Source organism: Oryzias latipes, chromosome 23, assembly GCF_053564925.1.
Source record: "Oryzias latipes strain Hd-rR chromosome 23, Olatipes_Hd-rR_3.1".
In the NCBI taxonomy this organism is placed as follows: Eukaryota; Metazoa; Chordata; class Actinopteri; order Beloniformes; family Adrianichthyidae; genus Oryzias; species Oryzias latipes.
Window position 1 is genome coordinate 20,412,964 of NC_136259.1, and position 12,309 is coordinate 20,425,272.

Here is a 12,309-nt window from a genome sequence, read left to right on the forward strand (position 1 = left end):
CCTTAGGGCAAATAGGGAAATAGGGTACCAAATAGTCATGGCCTTAAAATGAACCCACTGCAAGTTCATGCCCTGTTAAACAAAAAATAAATATATATTGCAAAAGACTGGAATAAGTTTGATTGTTTTATTTGATTTAAACTTGAATTTTATTTAAAATCCAGTACTCTTATAAATGTGTGCAAGATTACCAAAGTCCCGTTACATTAACCAACATAGTACTAGTATAGCACAACCGCGTATACTGGAGAGAACTTGCAAATAAAGTACAAAGCAAATAATCATTTATTTCCAAGGAAAATAAAAACGTGTTGGAAATCATGAGGTACATGTGAACAAAAAATACATTTACAGAATTTACCCAATTGACCAAATATCAGAGATAAATACACAGGCGCCTAGTTTTACCCAGAGCTTTAGAAAAAGTGCAATTGCAATATAAGTAAATAAATACAATGGTATTTGTGTTTAGACATTGTTTTCCTTGGGTTTACAATGATATATATAATTTAATTATAAATATTAAATCATTTATTGTTATTAAACATTGCTTAAAAGGAAAACAACAGAAAACCTATGAGATCTTTTCTAACGTGGTAATGCATAGTCTCTAGAAATCCCTTTGACATCATATACGTTGACGGTGGATGCTCTCATCGTTTCCATGTATTGACCCTCCCTCCCCCACCCTTAACCGCATCCTTTCGCGCATGCGCACCTTGTGTAGGACTGCTGCGACTGCTGGTACACGAACAACCAGGGTGTTTGCTTACTTTGTTGAGCCGACGGAGACACTAAAACCCGGGCTCTGTCATCGAGCTGCTTAAGAACAGTAGGATAAATTGTCGATTCTGGAGGCTCCTTGAAGGTTTTGGATCGGGAAACCTACCCTCCTGCTTCTGTCTTGATTTTCGCCAAGTTCATCTTGTTTATTTATTAGCTTACTATTGTGTATCAATGTCGGTGAGGAATAACAAGGGGTTGTTGGAAAGCATTTGACGAAAACGTTCATTTTTGAAAAATGAGAGGTTTGAGATGACATCATTCCGGTGGTGTTTGTGGGCGGGCTCTTGAGCTGAGAGGGGAGAGGGGCGCAACCGGAGAGCAGTTACGTCCAGGCGCCATTAGGTAACGACGGAGACTTGACATTTAAACATTGTTTATCAAAATCACATTGTACTTCACGACATCATTCACCAAAGTAAATTATGTGTTTTTTAATGTCAGAGGGATTGTACCCCATTAAAGGAAACTACAATCCGCGTTAATGCGGTGAAAATTGATTTTCGACTGGAAACAAGATGGCGCCTGTTTTTTCCCTTGTTAGGTACTTGGGCGGTGGCGCCACGCGCGCGTCATCACCTTTTAGTTATTTCCTGTTTTTCTGTCATCCACATTAGTTGCTTTAAGGTATAACTCGCACTTTTAGTATGTGTTTACTTATGTTTGACTGATGTGTCTCATATTATATTATATTACTGCTGTTACAGTGACAGTTGTGTAAGCAATTCCAAATGCTACGTTTTTACAAGTACATATTTTGTCAATTACTACGAACTTGTGATACTTAAAATGTGTAAACGCAGTAATGATAATAAACTGGTTTGATGGGTCATGGCTTGATTTGTTTTTCTTGGCGCCATCTAGTGTGCCAGACAGGTAACAACTTCAAGGTTATACTATTTTTAACAAACCCAATTGAACTACTATCAGAGGTAAGTGTGGAGCGGCTCAGGTCAAAAACATCTTTTAATAAAAACTATTATAAGCACATATATATTTTCTTTTTGAAAGTTGACTCAAAATATCAAACAATAAAGTTTATCCTGAATTTGTCATTTTGGCAGAAATTCTGCCACGCTCTTGAACCTTAGTCATTGTTTTACTTGGTAAAACGACTTGTTTGGAGGATTGTTGTGAAAATAAGAATTGAGATTCTATGGATGGGATGAATTTCAGCATTAAATATGAAAGTATACATCCCTTCCAGAGGGGAGTATTGAGTCTCTCTTTTCCCTGCATTTGTGGAATACAACAGACCTTATTTTTTTACACAAAAAATAAAAACATTGATCATAATTACAAAAATCTGAGAACTAAGTGTAATAAGATTTAAACTTCACACACTAACAGTATTTTTCTTTTCTGTTAATGTGACCATTGGAACATATTCAATGTTTTTAACATTTAGAGTAATCTCAAATGAAGCTATTTATTTATTTGCTGAATTTATTTATCATCATTTGGGATTCACAGTGGCGCAGTGGTTAGCGCTCTTGCTTTACAGCAAGAAGGCCCTCAGACCTGAAACAGAACACCAATGGGGGTCGTTTGTGTGTGTAGTTTGCATGTTCTCCACGTGCAAAAGTGGGTTTTCTTGGGGAGTCCGGCTTCCTCCTACCGTTCATAGGTTAATTGGTTGCTCTATATTGTGAATGTGTGTACGGGTGTGTGATTCGTGGCCCTGTGTCAGACTGGCGACCTGCCCACGGAAGGCCGGGATAGGCTACGGCAGCCCAGTGACCCTAAAAGGGACAAATCGGGTGTAGAGGATGTATGAATGCCTTGTCATTTATCCTTGGTTTTATTTGCACTCCTGTTTCACTACTTCTCTCTTTTTTTTTTCAAATACCAATTTTAAACAGAGATGCAAAAGAATGAGTACTGATAAATTGGATATAAGAATAAAATACATGTGTGTGTGTGTGTGTGTGTGTGTGTGGGGGGGGGGGGGGGGGGGGTCCACATTCCTTAAACATTGGTGCTCCGTTTCAGGTCCCCCGGCTGAGACTTGAGCCGGTGACTTTATTGCTGTTAGGCATCAGAAAATAGACATTTCCATAGACATGAACATGTTGTATTGTGCTGCAATCCTTAAGGTTAATTTAAGGAGTTAAAATTAACCGTTTTTTATTTTATTTTATGTTTTTTAAACAACACAATTTACTTGTATCATATTGGGCCTGTACCTATGATAAATCACGAGTAAAACGGATTTAAATTAGCATAAAATACACATTAAAACTGTTATTTCAAGGGCTTCCCCAATTGAACGGAAGAGGGCGCTCTAAAACATTCCTACTCTTTATTCAGCCAATGAACACAGCGGAACAATGTGAGGTCATCACGGATTATCCAATTAGAGACGGCAATTTTGACTGGCCGTTTGTTGACAGGGAGAGAAGGTGACTTCTCGGCTAAAGGAGAAGTACCTTCGACTATTTCTATTAAAAAGTGCATTTAAAAGACCAACTGGAGTATATATACCACCATGACTTCTTTTGGGAAGGCGTTCGGAGTCCTTCGCACGGGAGCTCAGCTGCTGAGGCAAAGCCCGGGAAGAATAACGAGCAGAAAGTAAGTATGCTAGCAGTTAGCGTCAATGTTAGCTCTTAATATGTCGCGATCGCACAAAATACTACGACCTTGAAACAAATAGACTAACTAACAAACAAACGATCAAAATGATCCCAGTTGGTCTAAGATTAACATTTTTTCCTGATGTTTCAGAGCCAGCGGCGGGCCCCACATCGAACCGCAGTACAGACAGTACCCCCAACTGACGAAGAATCAGAAGTTTCAAGCTGAGTTCCTCAGTGGTGCCATGTGGTTCTGGATTCTGTGGCACTGCTGGCATGACCCAGATGCAGTTCTGGTAAGTTAATGCTCCCGCCAAACCTGTACCTCTACGATTATATGTTTATCATGGCGGTTATGTGAAGAAAAATCATGTCTCTGTCCCCGTGCAACATTTATGCATTAAAACAAAACATTTCTTTGATAAAATTCTGAATAAAAAATATAAATAATACAAAAAAATGGCATCATATAAACGGGAAATTAGAAGTTGTTGCTAGAAAAAGTGCATGAATCATTGCAAAATAGGACAAGCAATTGTTAAAATAATGTAAAAGAAAACACCTCGTGGCTATAGTATGGAGAATTAAAAATAAAAAATCATTTATCATTAGACAGTTTAAGCGAGAAGTTCTGATTTAATAACTATTTTTTAAAAATAACATTGTTTTAATTGGGTATTAGTGTTTTTATAAAGATTTGTAATCTGGTTAGATTCAAATGGGCCACAAAGATCCGTTTAAAATCATCAGTCTGAATGTTAATTAGGTTTTAGTTTTAAGGCATTCTGCATTTATCCTGACTTGGGACATGCAGATATATCACCTACCTGTCCTCATGTTGTTGTTGTTGTGACAGTGAATTGCGTCACCTTGTAGTCTCAGGAAGTTTGGCAATAAAATAAAGAACTAATCATTCAAAACCTTCAATTCTCCAGTGGGATATTATCAGCAAACACGCATGCTAACGGGATTGTGAAGACGTGTAATAAGTAAAGAAGATTTCATTTATTACCTGGTCAACATCAGTGGACATGGTTGAGGTTTGCTGCCACTTTTGCTTGCATGACCATAAAGTAGGCAGTTATTCATACATTTTAGTTCTCTTCCAAGTGGCCCAAAATATTGGCTAGAGAAACCTGTAAAAAGCCCAAAGTAAATGCAAGTTTTGCTTTGATGTTGTTGTTTTTTTAAGATCACAAACATGTTTTTATGTCGGCTAAAGTTGGCTGTCTGATCTTGTCACTTGTTAGTGCATAAATATTCTGGTGGTGCTGAAGGTTAATGGGTTTTTGGACTTGTTATCTTGAACCGTTATTGGGCGGCTATGATCTTAATAATGCAACAAAAACTGTCAGAATTGAGTTTTGCAAGCAGATGAAATAGTCCAAATAGTGTTACTCCTGAGGATGTGGGAAATAAATGGTCCTCATAATATGGAGACAAACCAACACAAAGTTCTGCTCAAACTGTTTACAATGCAAACATATTTTTTAATGTCTAAAAAATTTACTTTCAGGACTTTGAATTCACATTCTTGTTTTTCCTCATTAATGTCACTATTACACATTTAGTGAATGTACAGATAAATGTAAAGCTTCCCTCCAGCTGCCGATTTATGAGCTCTTACAGCGATATTCCTTTTGTTCCAGTCGGCTATACATTACATCTATAGGTTAACTGTCATATGAGGCATGATGTCTCATTTTCTACATGTTAAATATGTTCAAGAAATAAAAAATGTTTCCAACGTTGATGGTAAACTGTGTGTGTTCTCTTCAGGGTCATTTCCCCTGGCCTGATGCCTCTCAGTGGACAGACGAGGAGCTCGGTATTCCCCCTGATGATGAAGAATGAGGTGCAGCTACTCTCATTTTACACCCGCGTGTCGTCTTGACCCACTAACATGGTTAGTCATACTGACTTTCCATAAAGGGACTCCATCATTCCTGTGGGCTGGACACCATTAGGGTCCAAAGATTGCCTTTTGGGTCTTTTTTGACCCATGGATTATAAAAGTACATGTGAGAAATACGTCTGCAAGGCCTGTAGTCACATACATGTACTAAACATACATGTTCTAAACGCTGGATATTGAAAAATTGTTCTCCCTTTATAAACCACTTCCTAAAAAGTATAAAAGAAAGAATTGTCGAAAGAAGAAATTTCAATTTTTACCTCCTTTCAATATAGATAATGCAGAATTTATTACTTCACATTTATATAATAGCAATAATAAAACTTTTGTTGTTGGGAAAAATATTTAATGTTCAGTGGTGATGTTCTTTTTTTATTGTGAAAAAATGGGGGGGGGGGGGGGGGGGTTCAAGTTTTGAGTTTTTACTTAGCTGGTTGTTTCATCACACGATAGATTTTAGATGTACACTTGAAACGAAGTTGCTTGATTGGGGGGCTTTGGTTACTAAAACAGCAGATTTATATTCACATTTATAGATGGAATTATTCATACTTTACGTGTTCTTTTGCAGATCGCCATAAAGGATTCCAGCTGTTTGGCTCATCTGTGTGGAAGTCTTCAAGGTTTTCTGAAAGTTGTACATAGACTAATAAAATTCTATGAAGTAACCTGGCTTGTTCTGTATTTCAGTACAATACATAAGAAACGTTAAACTCTTCTTTACGTAAAGCTGTTACTTCAGTTTAAAGACCCACTCTGATAAAAATAGTGGTTTTGGTGTTTGTGGCATTTTTCTTTATTCAAATTGCTGTGAATCAGGACCAGACGACTAAATACGGTTCCAATGGTCACGCCCAAAACTCAGAGGCAAACTTCTAATGGACTTCTGCCGCTCTGCAGAAACTATGTCCTGAAAACAGGTTTGATTTGGACTCAAATTGGCAAAATTGTAAAGACCACTGGAAACGCTTCAAGTGGATCAAAAGGTCATCGGAGTGGGACTCTAAACACAATCCTTCTCATAGGGGAGGGAAAAAAAACAAGTTTTATTACATAAGTTTTATTTACAAATTATTTAAAATGCAGAAACAAAATGCAATGCATTAACAGTGTCACAGTTAGCCAGTGTTTGTATATTTTAAACCATTTAAAAGCTGAGAGAGAAAAAAACCAAACACACAACACAAAAGCCAAGCATTAGGAAAAACAAAAAAACTTGAAAATAGGATCAAATCCTGTGCGATGAAGACGACCGACAGCTTCTGACCAGCGCGGCCTGGAGACCGGTCGGTCTTTTTTTTTTTTTTTCCTCCAATGTTCTGACATGCAAAAAGTACAAAGTTAAAGTGTAGTGTTGGGAATTGAGTCTAGCGCTGCGATTTACACTTCGTAAAAACAATTTTCTAATGTCACTGAGGCTGAGTGATGAGTCACAGTTCCTCACAGGTCAACCTGAGCAAAGCAATTCTCACGCCGTTCACAGGTCTTAAGGCTACACGGCCCCTTGGGTGTCGTTCACTCAAATGAAGTCGGGTGTAACACTGAGTTAAGCGTTTGTTAGGAGGTAGAGGGGATAAACGACCAGATTCCTGTCAGGCGGAAGGAAGTGAGGAGTAAAAAGCTAAAAGCGGAGCGTTTCCCGAGCAGGAGCGCCGGGATTCTCCTGTCTGCATCAATGATGTGGCTGGTGGTTTCCTGGAGGTTATGTCCACGATTCCCTGAGAGTGAAGAAATGCGCACCCAGAGCAAAAACACAAATCTCACAACAGCACTTTAAACCCCCCCCAAAAAAGTCATCCCTGTGACGTCCCCATTGATTTCTAAGCATCTACTTTGGATCAACCACGGTGGCTCAGAATACTTTTTTTTTATTATTTTGCTAAATGAAGTGAGGATGCTCTGGTGTCGATATGAAAGTTGACTTTTTTTTTTAAATGAACTTCTGCTCACCAAAACCCAACAACTCTGGCTACAGGAAGAAGAGGAACCCAGACGAGAATCAACGCAGGCTCTACTTAAAAACAGGGAAAAAAGATTTGTAGGTAAACTGCTACTCAACAGATAATCACATTAAAACATCAACATTTATAAAAAGTTTGATTTAACAAAAAGAAAAAAGGGTAAAACCCCTCAGAAATGCTGAGGTTTTATGGTCAACATAAAATTAAAAAAACAAATATCACCTTTTTCAATTAATAAATACATCATTCAAAAATAACAGAAATAAATTAAAAGAGGATCAAGTCATTCCAGAGTTAATGACTCGCAACTGCTATTCCAACCACGGAGAGGCAGCTCTTTGAGTAACTTTCTTTAACTAAATCCAAACGACTCGAGTCATTTTGCACCAAAAGCAGCGCAAACCTGCGACGCCCTTTGAAAAAAAAAAAAAAAAAGATCCTCAAGAAGAAGAAGAAGTGCTGCCTCTCGCTTCTCTCCTCGTTATTGCTGGTGTGATTGAGATCGGAAGGAGTGAAGGGACGAACGTTTGGGTGGAGAAAAATACAAAACAAGAAGCACCTTTAGAAATTTCCACCGTCCACCTCCTTTAGAGCACCGCATCCACCGCCTTCCTGGATTAGAAGAAGAAGCAGCTGCTGCTCCGCCCGGTTCAAGTCAGCAGACAAAGCAACAGCAAGTGCATCGAACGTCAGCAAATGAGGTGCGGATGATCTTGGCATTGAGAAGATGGTTTTTTTTTTTTTTTCTTGTCTCCCCAAACAGAAAAAGCGTTTTTTTTATGTCTTTTAAGACATCCTGGATTTTTGTCCGTGTGGATGTCCGCAGACCCCTCGTTTTGTTCTTAGTGTGCTTATTGTGAAGCCGTGCGCTTGCTTAATCCGGTACCCTGTCCCCCCTAAGCATGCACAGTGAGCGTGTTTTACAACAACTGTTCCTCCGGGCAGTGATCCTCCAACCACAAATACAAAAATCTCTTCTTTTTCTTTTTTCTTTTCCCTCCTCATCAGAGTCAGGAGTTGTTCTCGACGGTTGGGGAGGCGTTACACGAAGACGTGGCTGTGTCTGTTGAGTTTTAGGATTTTACCCAGTCTCTGTTTGGCTGTGGCCATTCCCTTTTTGGGCCGTTTTCCTGGAAGAGGAAAAAAACAAAATCATCAGATGAGAAAGAAAAGATTCAGTGACAATTCAGACAAAAGCAAAAGTTTATCAATCAGGAATTGATCGTCAGTTGAAAAATATTTTTAAAACATGGAAATATTGTAATTTAATACATCATACGTTTATTTTAAATATCAGTGAGAGCCTCTTTTTCTAACCAAATGTTTCTTTAAGATAATTCAAATTACACACACACAAATAAATACTCAGTATTTGATTAGCTTTCAAAATGTTGCCTTTTTTTAATCCTTCAAATTACTAAATTTTACTTCTACTTGAGTATTCTATATCTAGACTAAAGCGACTCCCAACAGAGTTGAACCACCTGCCTCTGCAGGATAAAGCAAAGAAATTCAAATGAAACTTTATTTAAAGAGCGCTCTTGCTCTTATAGAACATCCCAACGTACTCTATATAAAATAAAAAAACAATAGTTATAATAGAAATGATAATAAAAACATCCCAACACAAAAAATAAGGAAAGAAAAAAAGTCTGAGTCAAATTCGCACCTTTTGTAGCCTGATTGCTGATAGGTGGAGGGTTGGGGGCGTGTCTCTTGGAAGGGTGCAGGGGTGGAGACATTGAAGGGTCACCATACTGGTAGCCTGCTTCTGGGCTGGGGAAGCCCTGATTGTCCCAGGCCTCGCTGCTGCTGTTGCCCTGGCTGTCCATGGTGCCCCCGCCCCCCTGCCGGGCGCACTGGCTGGAGTTGGACCACCAGGACTCTGGGGTGGAGGCCGGCCTCTCTGGCTTGGAGGTGCACAGCAGTCCAGCCATGGACAGCATCCCCTGAATGGCCTCTTCTGTGCTGGGTGAGGTAGGACGTTCTCTGGGGGGTTCGGGTTAGAGCGCACAGGGTTATGGCCACACGTCTGCTTCTAAATCTGCCGGCGTGAACGCTTTTCTCACCGCTTGAGTGGTTTGCAGTTATGCCTGAGTTTCTGGCCAGCCTGGTCCAGCTGTATGGTGTGCCCTGAGCCCGTCTCCTCTTCCTCCTGGGAGCTCTCTGAATCCTCTTCAGAGGAGGAGGATGATGACGATGATGATGACGAAGATGCTTTACACTGGAATGACAGTTCAACCATTTGTTGCAACTCCTCAACCATATCTGCAATCAACTTCAATCTGGTCAAGAAGTTGCATAGCGGCACAAGGCCCCCCCCCCCAAAAAAGTCTGTTTCTATTAAAAATTATATTCCTTCCACCTTCTATACATACGTGAATTTAAGGGAAAGTCGTGTTTTTAACATGTATTTGTGGTGTTACTGTGAGGGTGGAGGACTTTTATTAAGAAAATTCAGCTTAAATTGCATTTGAGTGTATTTCTTTATTCAAATTGTTGTTCCCACTCCTTTTCAAGCAATAAATCAAGCTCTACTTGACTTTAGTTAATGATCTCTATATTTAATGAATCAAATATCTATGCATTTCATCATTTCTGTAATGACTTTGACAAATCTGTGTGATTATTTTTGTGTCGACTACAGCTAATGCTTGAAATAAACGTGAATCAGAAGCAGACGCAAAAATGATGTCGGCATTTGTGACGTAAGCGAGCTCCCTGCTCCGAGCTCTCAGCAATGGGGAGAGGAAGAGGGGGCGGGGTTGCTCCACACTAAAAGGTCCCACCAACATCTTAGAGGCGAGTTTCTAGTGAAAGCTTGTATTGTTCTAGAAAACAACACAGATTTTTTTAAACTTCGGCTAAAAACCATAGAATGGTCAATAAAAGACCACTGTGAAGACGATCGGAGAGGGACTTTAATAATATTACAGCATGACAACCTTCAATAAGGTAAAAATATGTATATGTATGTAGTTGGCTGCAACTGACTGGCAACCTTCACCCATCATTAGCTGGGATAGGCTCCAGCAACCCTGTCACTCTGACAGAGATTTGGCGAGCTTGGAAGATGGATCCAAAGTAAAACCAAAGAAACTTGCTGGATGTCTGCAGGTTGTCTTTGCCTCCAAACAGAGCCCATCTTTTACCTCTGTGGGAGAGTCGCTGTCCGACTCCACGTCCGACGCGCTGGAGTGTCCGGAGACATCTTCCCTGAGATCGGTCTTCACGCTCTCCAGACCCCCTATGGCCACACGGACGCAACATCAAACAAAGCTCTTCTCAATGAAACAGGCTCACTTGTGGGTAAAGTACCGAGGAGCACGGGTTTCACGTCTGCGCTGTGCTGCTCCGGACTGTCCTGGGTTCTCTCCGACTTCACGTCCACACAGCTCTTTGGCGGGCTCTGACCCGCAGATGGCCGCTCCCCCTCCGCCTTCGAGGGACTGCTGGCCGGCCGCCTTACATCTCTGCGCACAGAAGTGCGTTCATGAAACTTGAAAAGCCTCTAACTGAAAGATTCTTAGCGAAGGAAAGATCCATTTAGCAGAAACAAAAAGGTGCGCAGACTGTTTTTTTTCACCTGATGATTCTCCCGTTGACCATCGTGAGCCGTAGGTGGTTGTCTTCGAGCGACTCTGCAGCGGCGGCTGCTGATGCTGTTGACACCTTGTTGAGTTTCCCGTGAACCTTGGCACAAAACGCTGCGTCCTGGAGACACGAGATCAGACTCGGTAAACTGGTTTGAAATTCACGTAGAGAAGGTACTTTTCAAAGAATTCCCTCTGATCGTCTTTTGATCTCAAAGGGTTCCCAGCGATCTTTTAGAAATGATTAAGCTGGTTTTAGCCAAAGCCCCAAAAACCTGTGCTTTTGTCTGCATCACAAATAATCTGTTTCAAACTGAGCCTTTTCATCTGCTCCAGATTCGTAACAGTTTGAATAAAGAAATGTTCTGAAATACAATTTTTAGCTCAGTTTTCTTAATATCTGTCCATCATCAGAAAATGCTCCAAGAACATGTTAAAAACAACAAAAACACAATTTTCCTCTGAGTGGGACTTTAAAATCACGAAGAACAGACAATAATTTCTGATCCAATCCACATAAAAGAGTGCATTTTTGCTCACCTCCTCCAGCGGGCCCACCTCCAGCCTCTTCAGCACCTCCCTGGTGTGCTGCTCCAGGATGTCCAGGTTGGTGGGTACTTTGGGAGCTTGCTGCTGCTCCCTTAACCGCCGGGCAGCTCGCCTCGCCCGCCGGGCCTGGCAAAACCTCTCCAGTGCGGAGCGCGTGGCCGGGCAGCCGTTGGTTCCCGACGACGCTCCACATCCCTGAGTTTTCACTGGCCTGTTCCCACTTCCTGGCTCCTCCTGTTGAACGTGTAAAGACACCCGTCACGGACCCGGCTTCTGCTGAGCTGCAGCAGTTAGGACGCATCTTTAAAGTCGCAGTTTTCCTCTCATAGGATGAAAGCCGCATCTCAACTAACGGTCCACAAATCGACACAGAAAAGACTCGACTAACTTTGTGGTGATACGATGCAGTCCAATTCTTTTACCTCCATTTCTGTGTCTTTTATATCCTTGTTTTCAGGGTGATTAGTAATGTTTCCATTTATTCTCCTTATCTCTTCATGTTTTATTCAGTAAAATGTAGATTTTCGTTAAGATTTCTGTGACATAAGCGTGTGCATAGCAGGGGAACAGGAAGAACTGAACCACTCTTAAGAAAAATGTTTGGATGGATTTCAGAGAAACTTTAAATAAAGTTTGGAAATTTTGAATTTCTGGTGCTTAAACACTGAGCAGCAATTTAAAATTAAAGTAAGTTATGATAAAACGTAAAAGTTAGGGATGTCCCCGTTAGGTTTTCTTAGAACTCATTTGATTCTGAGTATCTGCCGATGCCGAGTCCTGATCCGATACTTTTGCAAAGCATTAAAAAAAACAAATGAATTTAATACAGATTCAGGTTTTCCCCAGATTATTTTTATTCACTTTCTTTTAGCATTTAACACTTAAACAGAGTACCTTTTAACTAGTACAACTAAGTGATAAAAAGTAAGGTG

General features: G+C 40.4%; 2 protein-coding genes across 3 annotated transcripts in view; one reads left to right on the forward strand and one right to left on the reverse strand.

The window, feature by feature from the left end:
* The first annotated feature begins 3,131 nt into the window (after window positions 1-3,131).
* Window positions 3,132-5,942, forward strand: ndufb2 (NADH:ubiquinone oxidoreductase subunit B2). Of its 2 annotated transcripts, none has more exons than XM_004083089.5 (4): window positions 3,132-3,357; window positions 3,511-3,655; window positions 5,139-5,214; window positions 5,846-5,942. In XM_004083089.5, the coding sequence occupies exons 1-3, from the start codon at window positions 3,272-3,274 to the stop codon at window positions 5,211-5,213; spliced, it is 306 nt and encodes a 101-aa protein (XP_004083137.1). In that variant the 5' UTR covers window positions 3,132-3,271; the 3' UTR covers window position 5,214; window positions 5,846-5,942. The 2 variants fall into 2 exon arrangements, 1 of the variants encoding a protein (XP_004083137.1); XR_911125.4 differs by having other exon boundaries at window positions 3,144-3,357; window positions 5,139-5,265.
* Window positions 5,943-6,318: 376 nt separating this feature from the next.
* Window positions 6,319-12,309, reverse strand: part of kdm7aa (lysine (K)-specific demethylase 7Aa) — a 28,039-nt gene continuing 22,048 nt past the window's right edge. The window contains exons 12-18 of the mRNA XM_004083091.5: window positions 11,369-11,611; window positions 10,822-10,949; window positions 10,554-10,708; window positions 10,388-10,482; window positions 9,305-9,459; window positions 8,905-9,224; window positions 6,319-8,365 (exon numbers count right to left, since the gene is read on the reverse strand). Coding sequence (XP_004083139.1) covers window positions 8,277-8,365; window positions 8,905-9,224; window positions 9,305-9,459; window positions 10,388-10,482; window positions 10,554-10,708; window positions 10,822-10,949; window positions 11,369-11,611 — 1,185 coding nt within the window. The 3' untranslated portion in view covers window positions 6,319-8,276. The remainder of the gene's footprint in view (window positions 8,366-8,904; window positions 9,225-9,304; window positions 9,460-10,387; window positions 10,483-10,553; window positions 10,709-10,821; window positions 10,950-11,368; window positions 11,612-12,309) is intronic.

Coding starts and splice junctions, on each gene's coding strand:
- ndufb2 (XM_004083089.5), top strand. CDS start 3,272: ATGACTTCTTTTGGGAAGGCGTTCGGAGTCCTTCGCACGGGAGCTCAG. Junction 3,358..3,510: donor GGAAGAATAACGAGCAGAAA/GTAAGTATGCTA, acceptor CTGATGTTTCAG/AGCCAGCGGCGGGCCCCACA. Junction 3,656..5,138: donor ATGACCCAGATGCAGTTCTG/GTAAGTTAATGC, acceptor TGTTCTCTTCAG/GGTCATTTCCCCTGGCCTGA.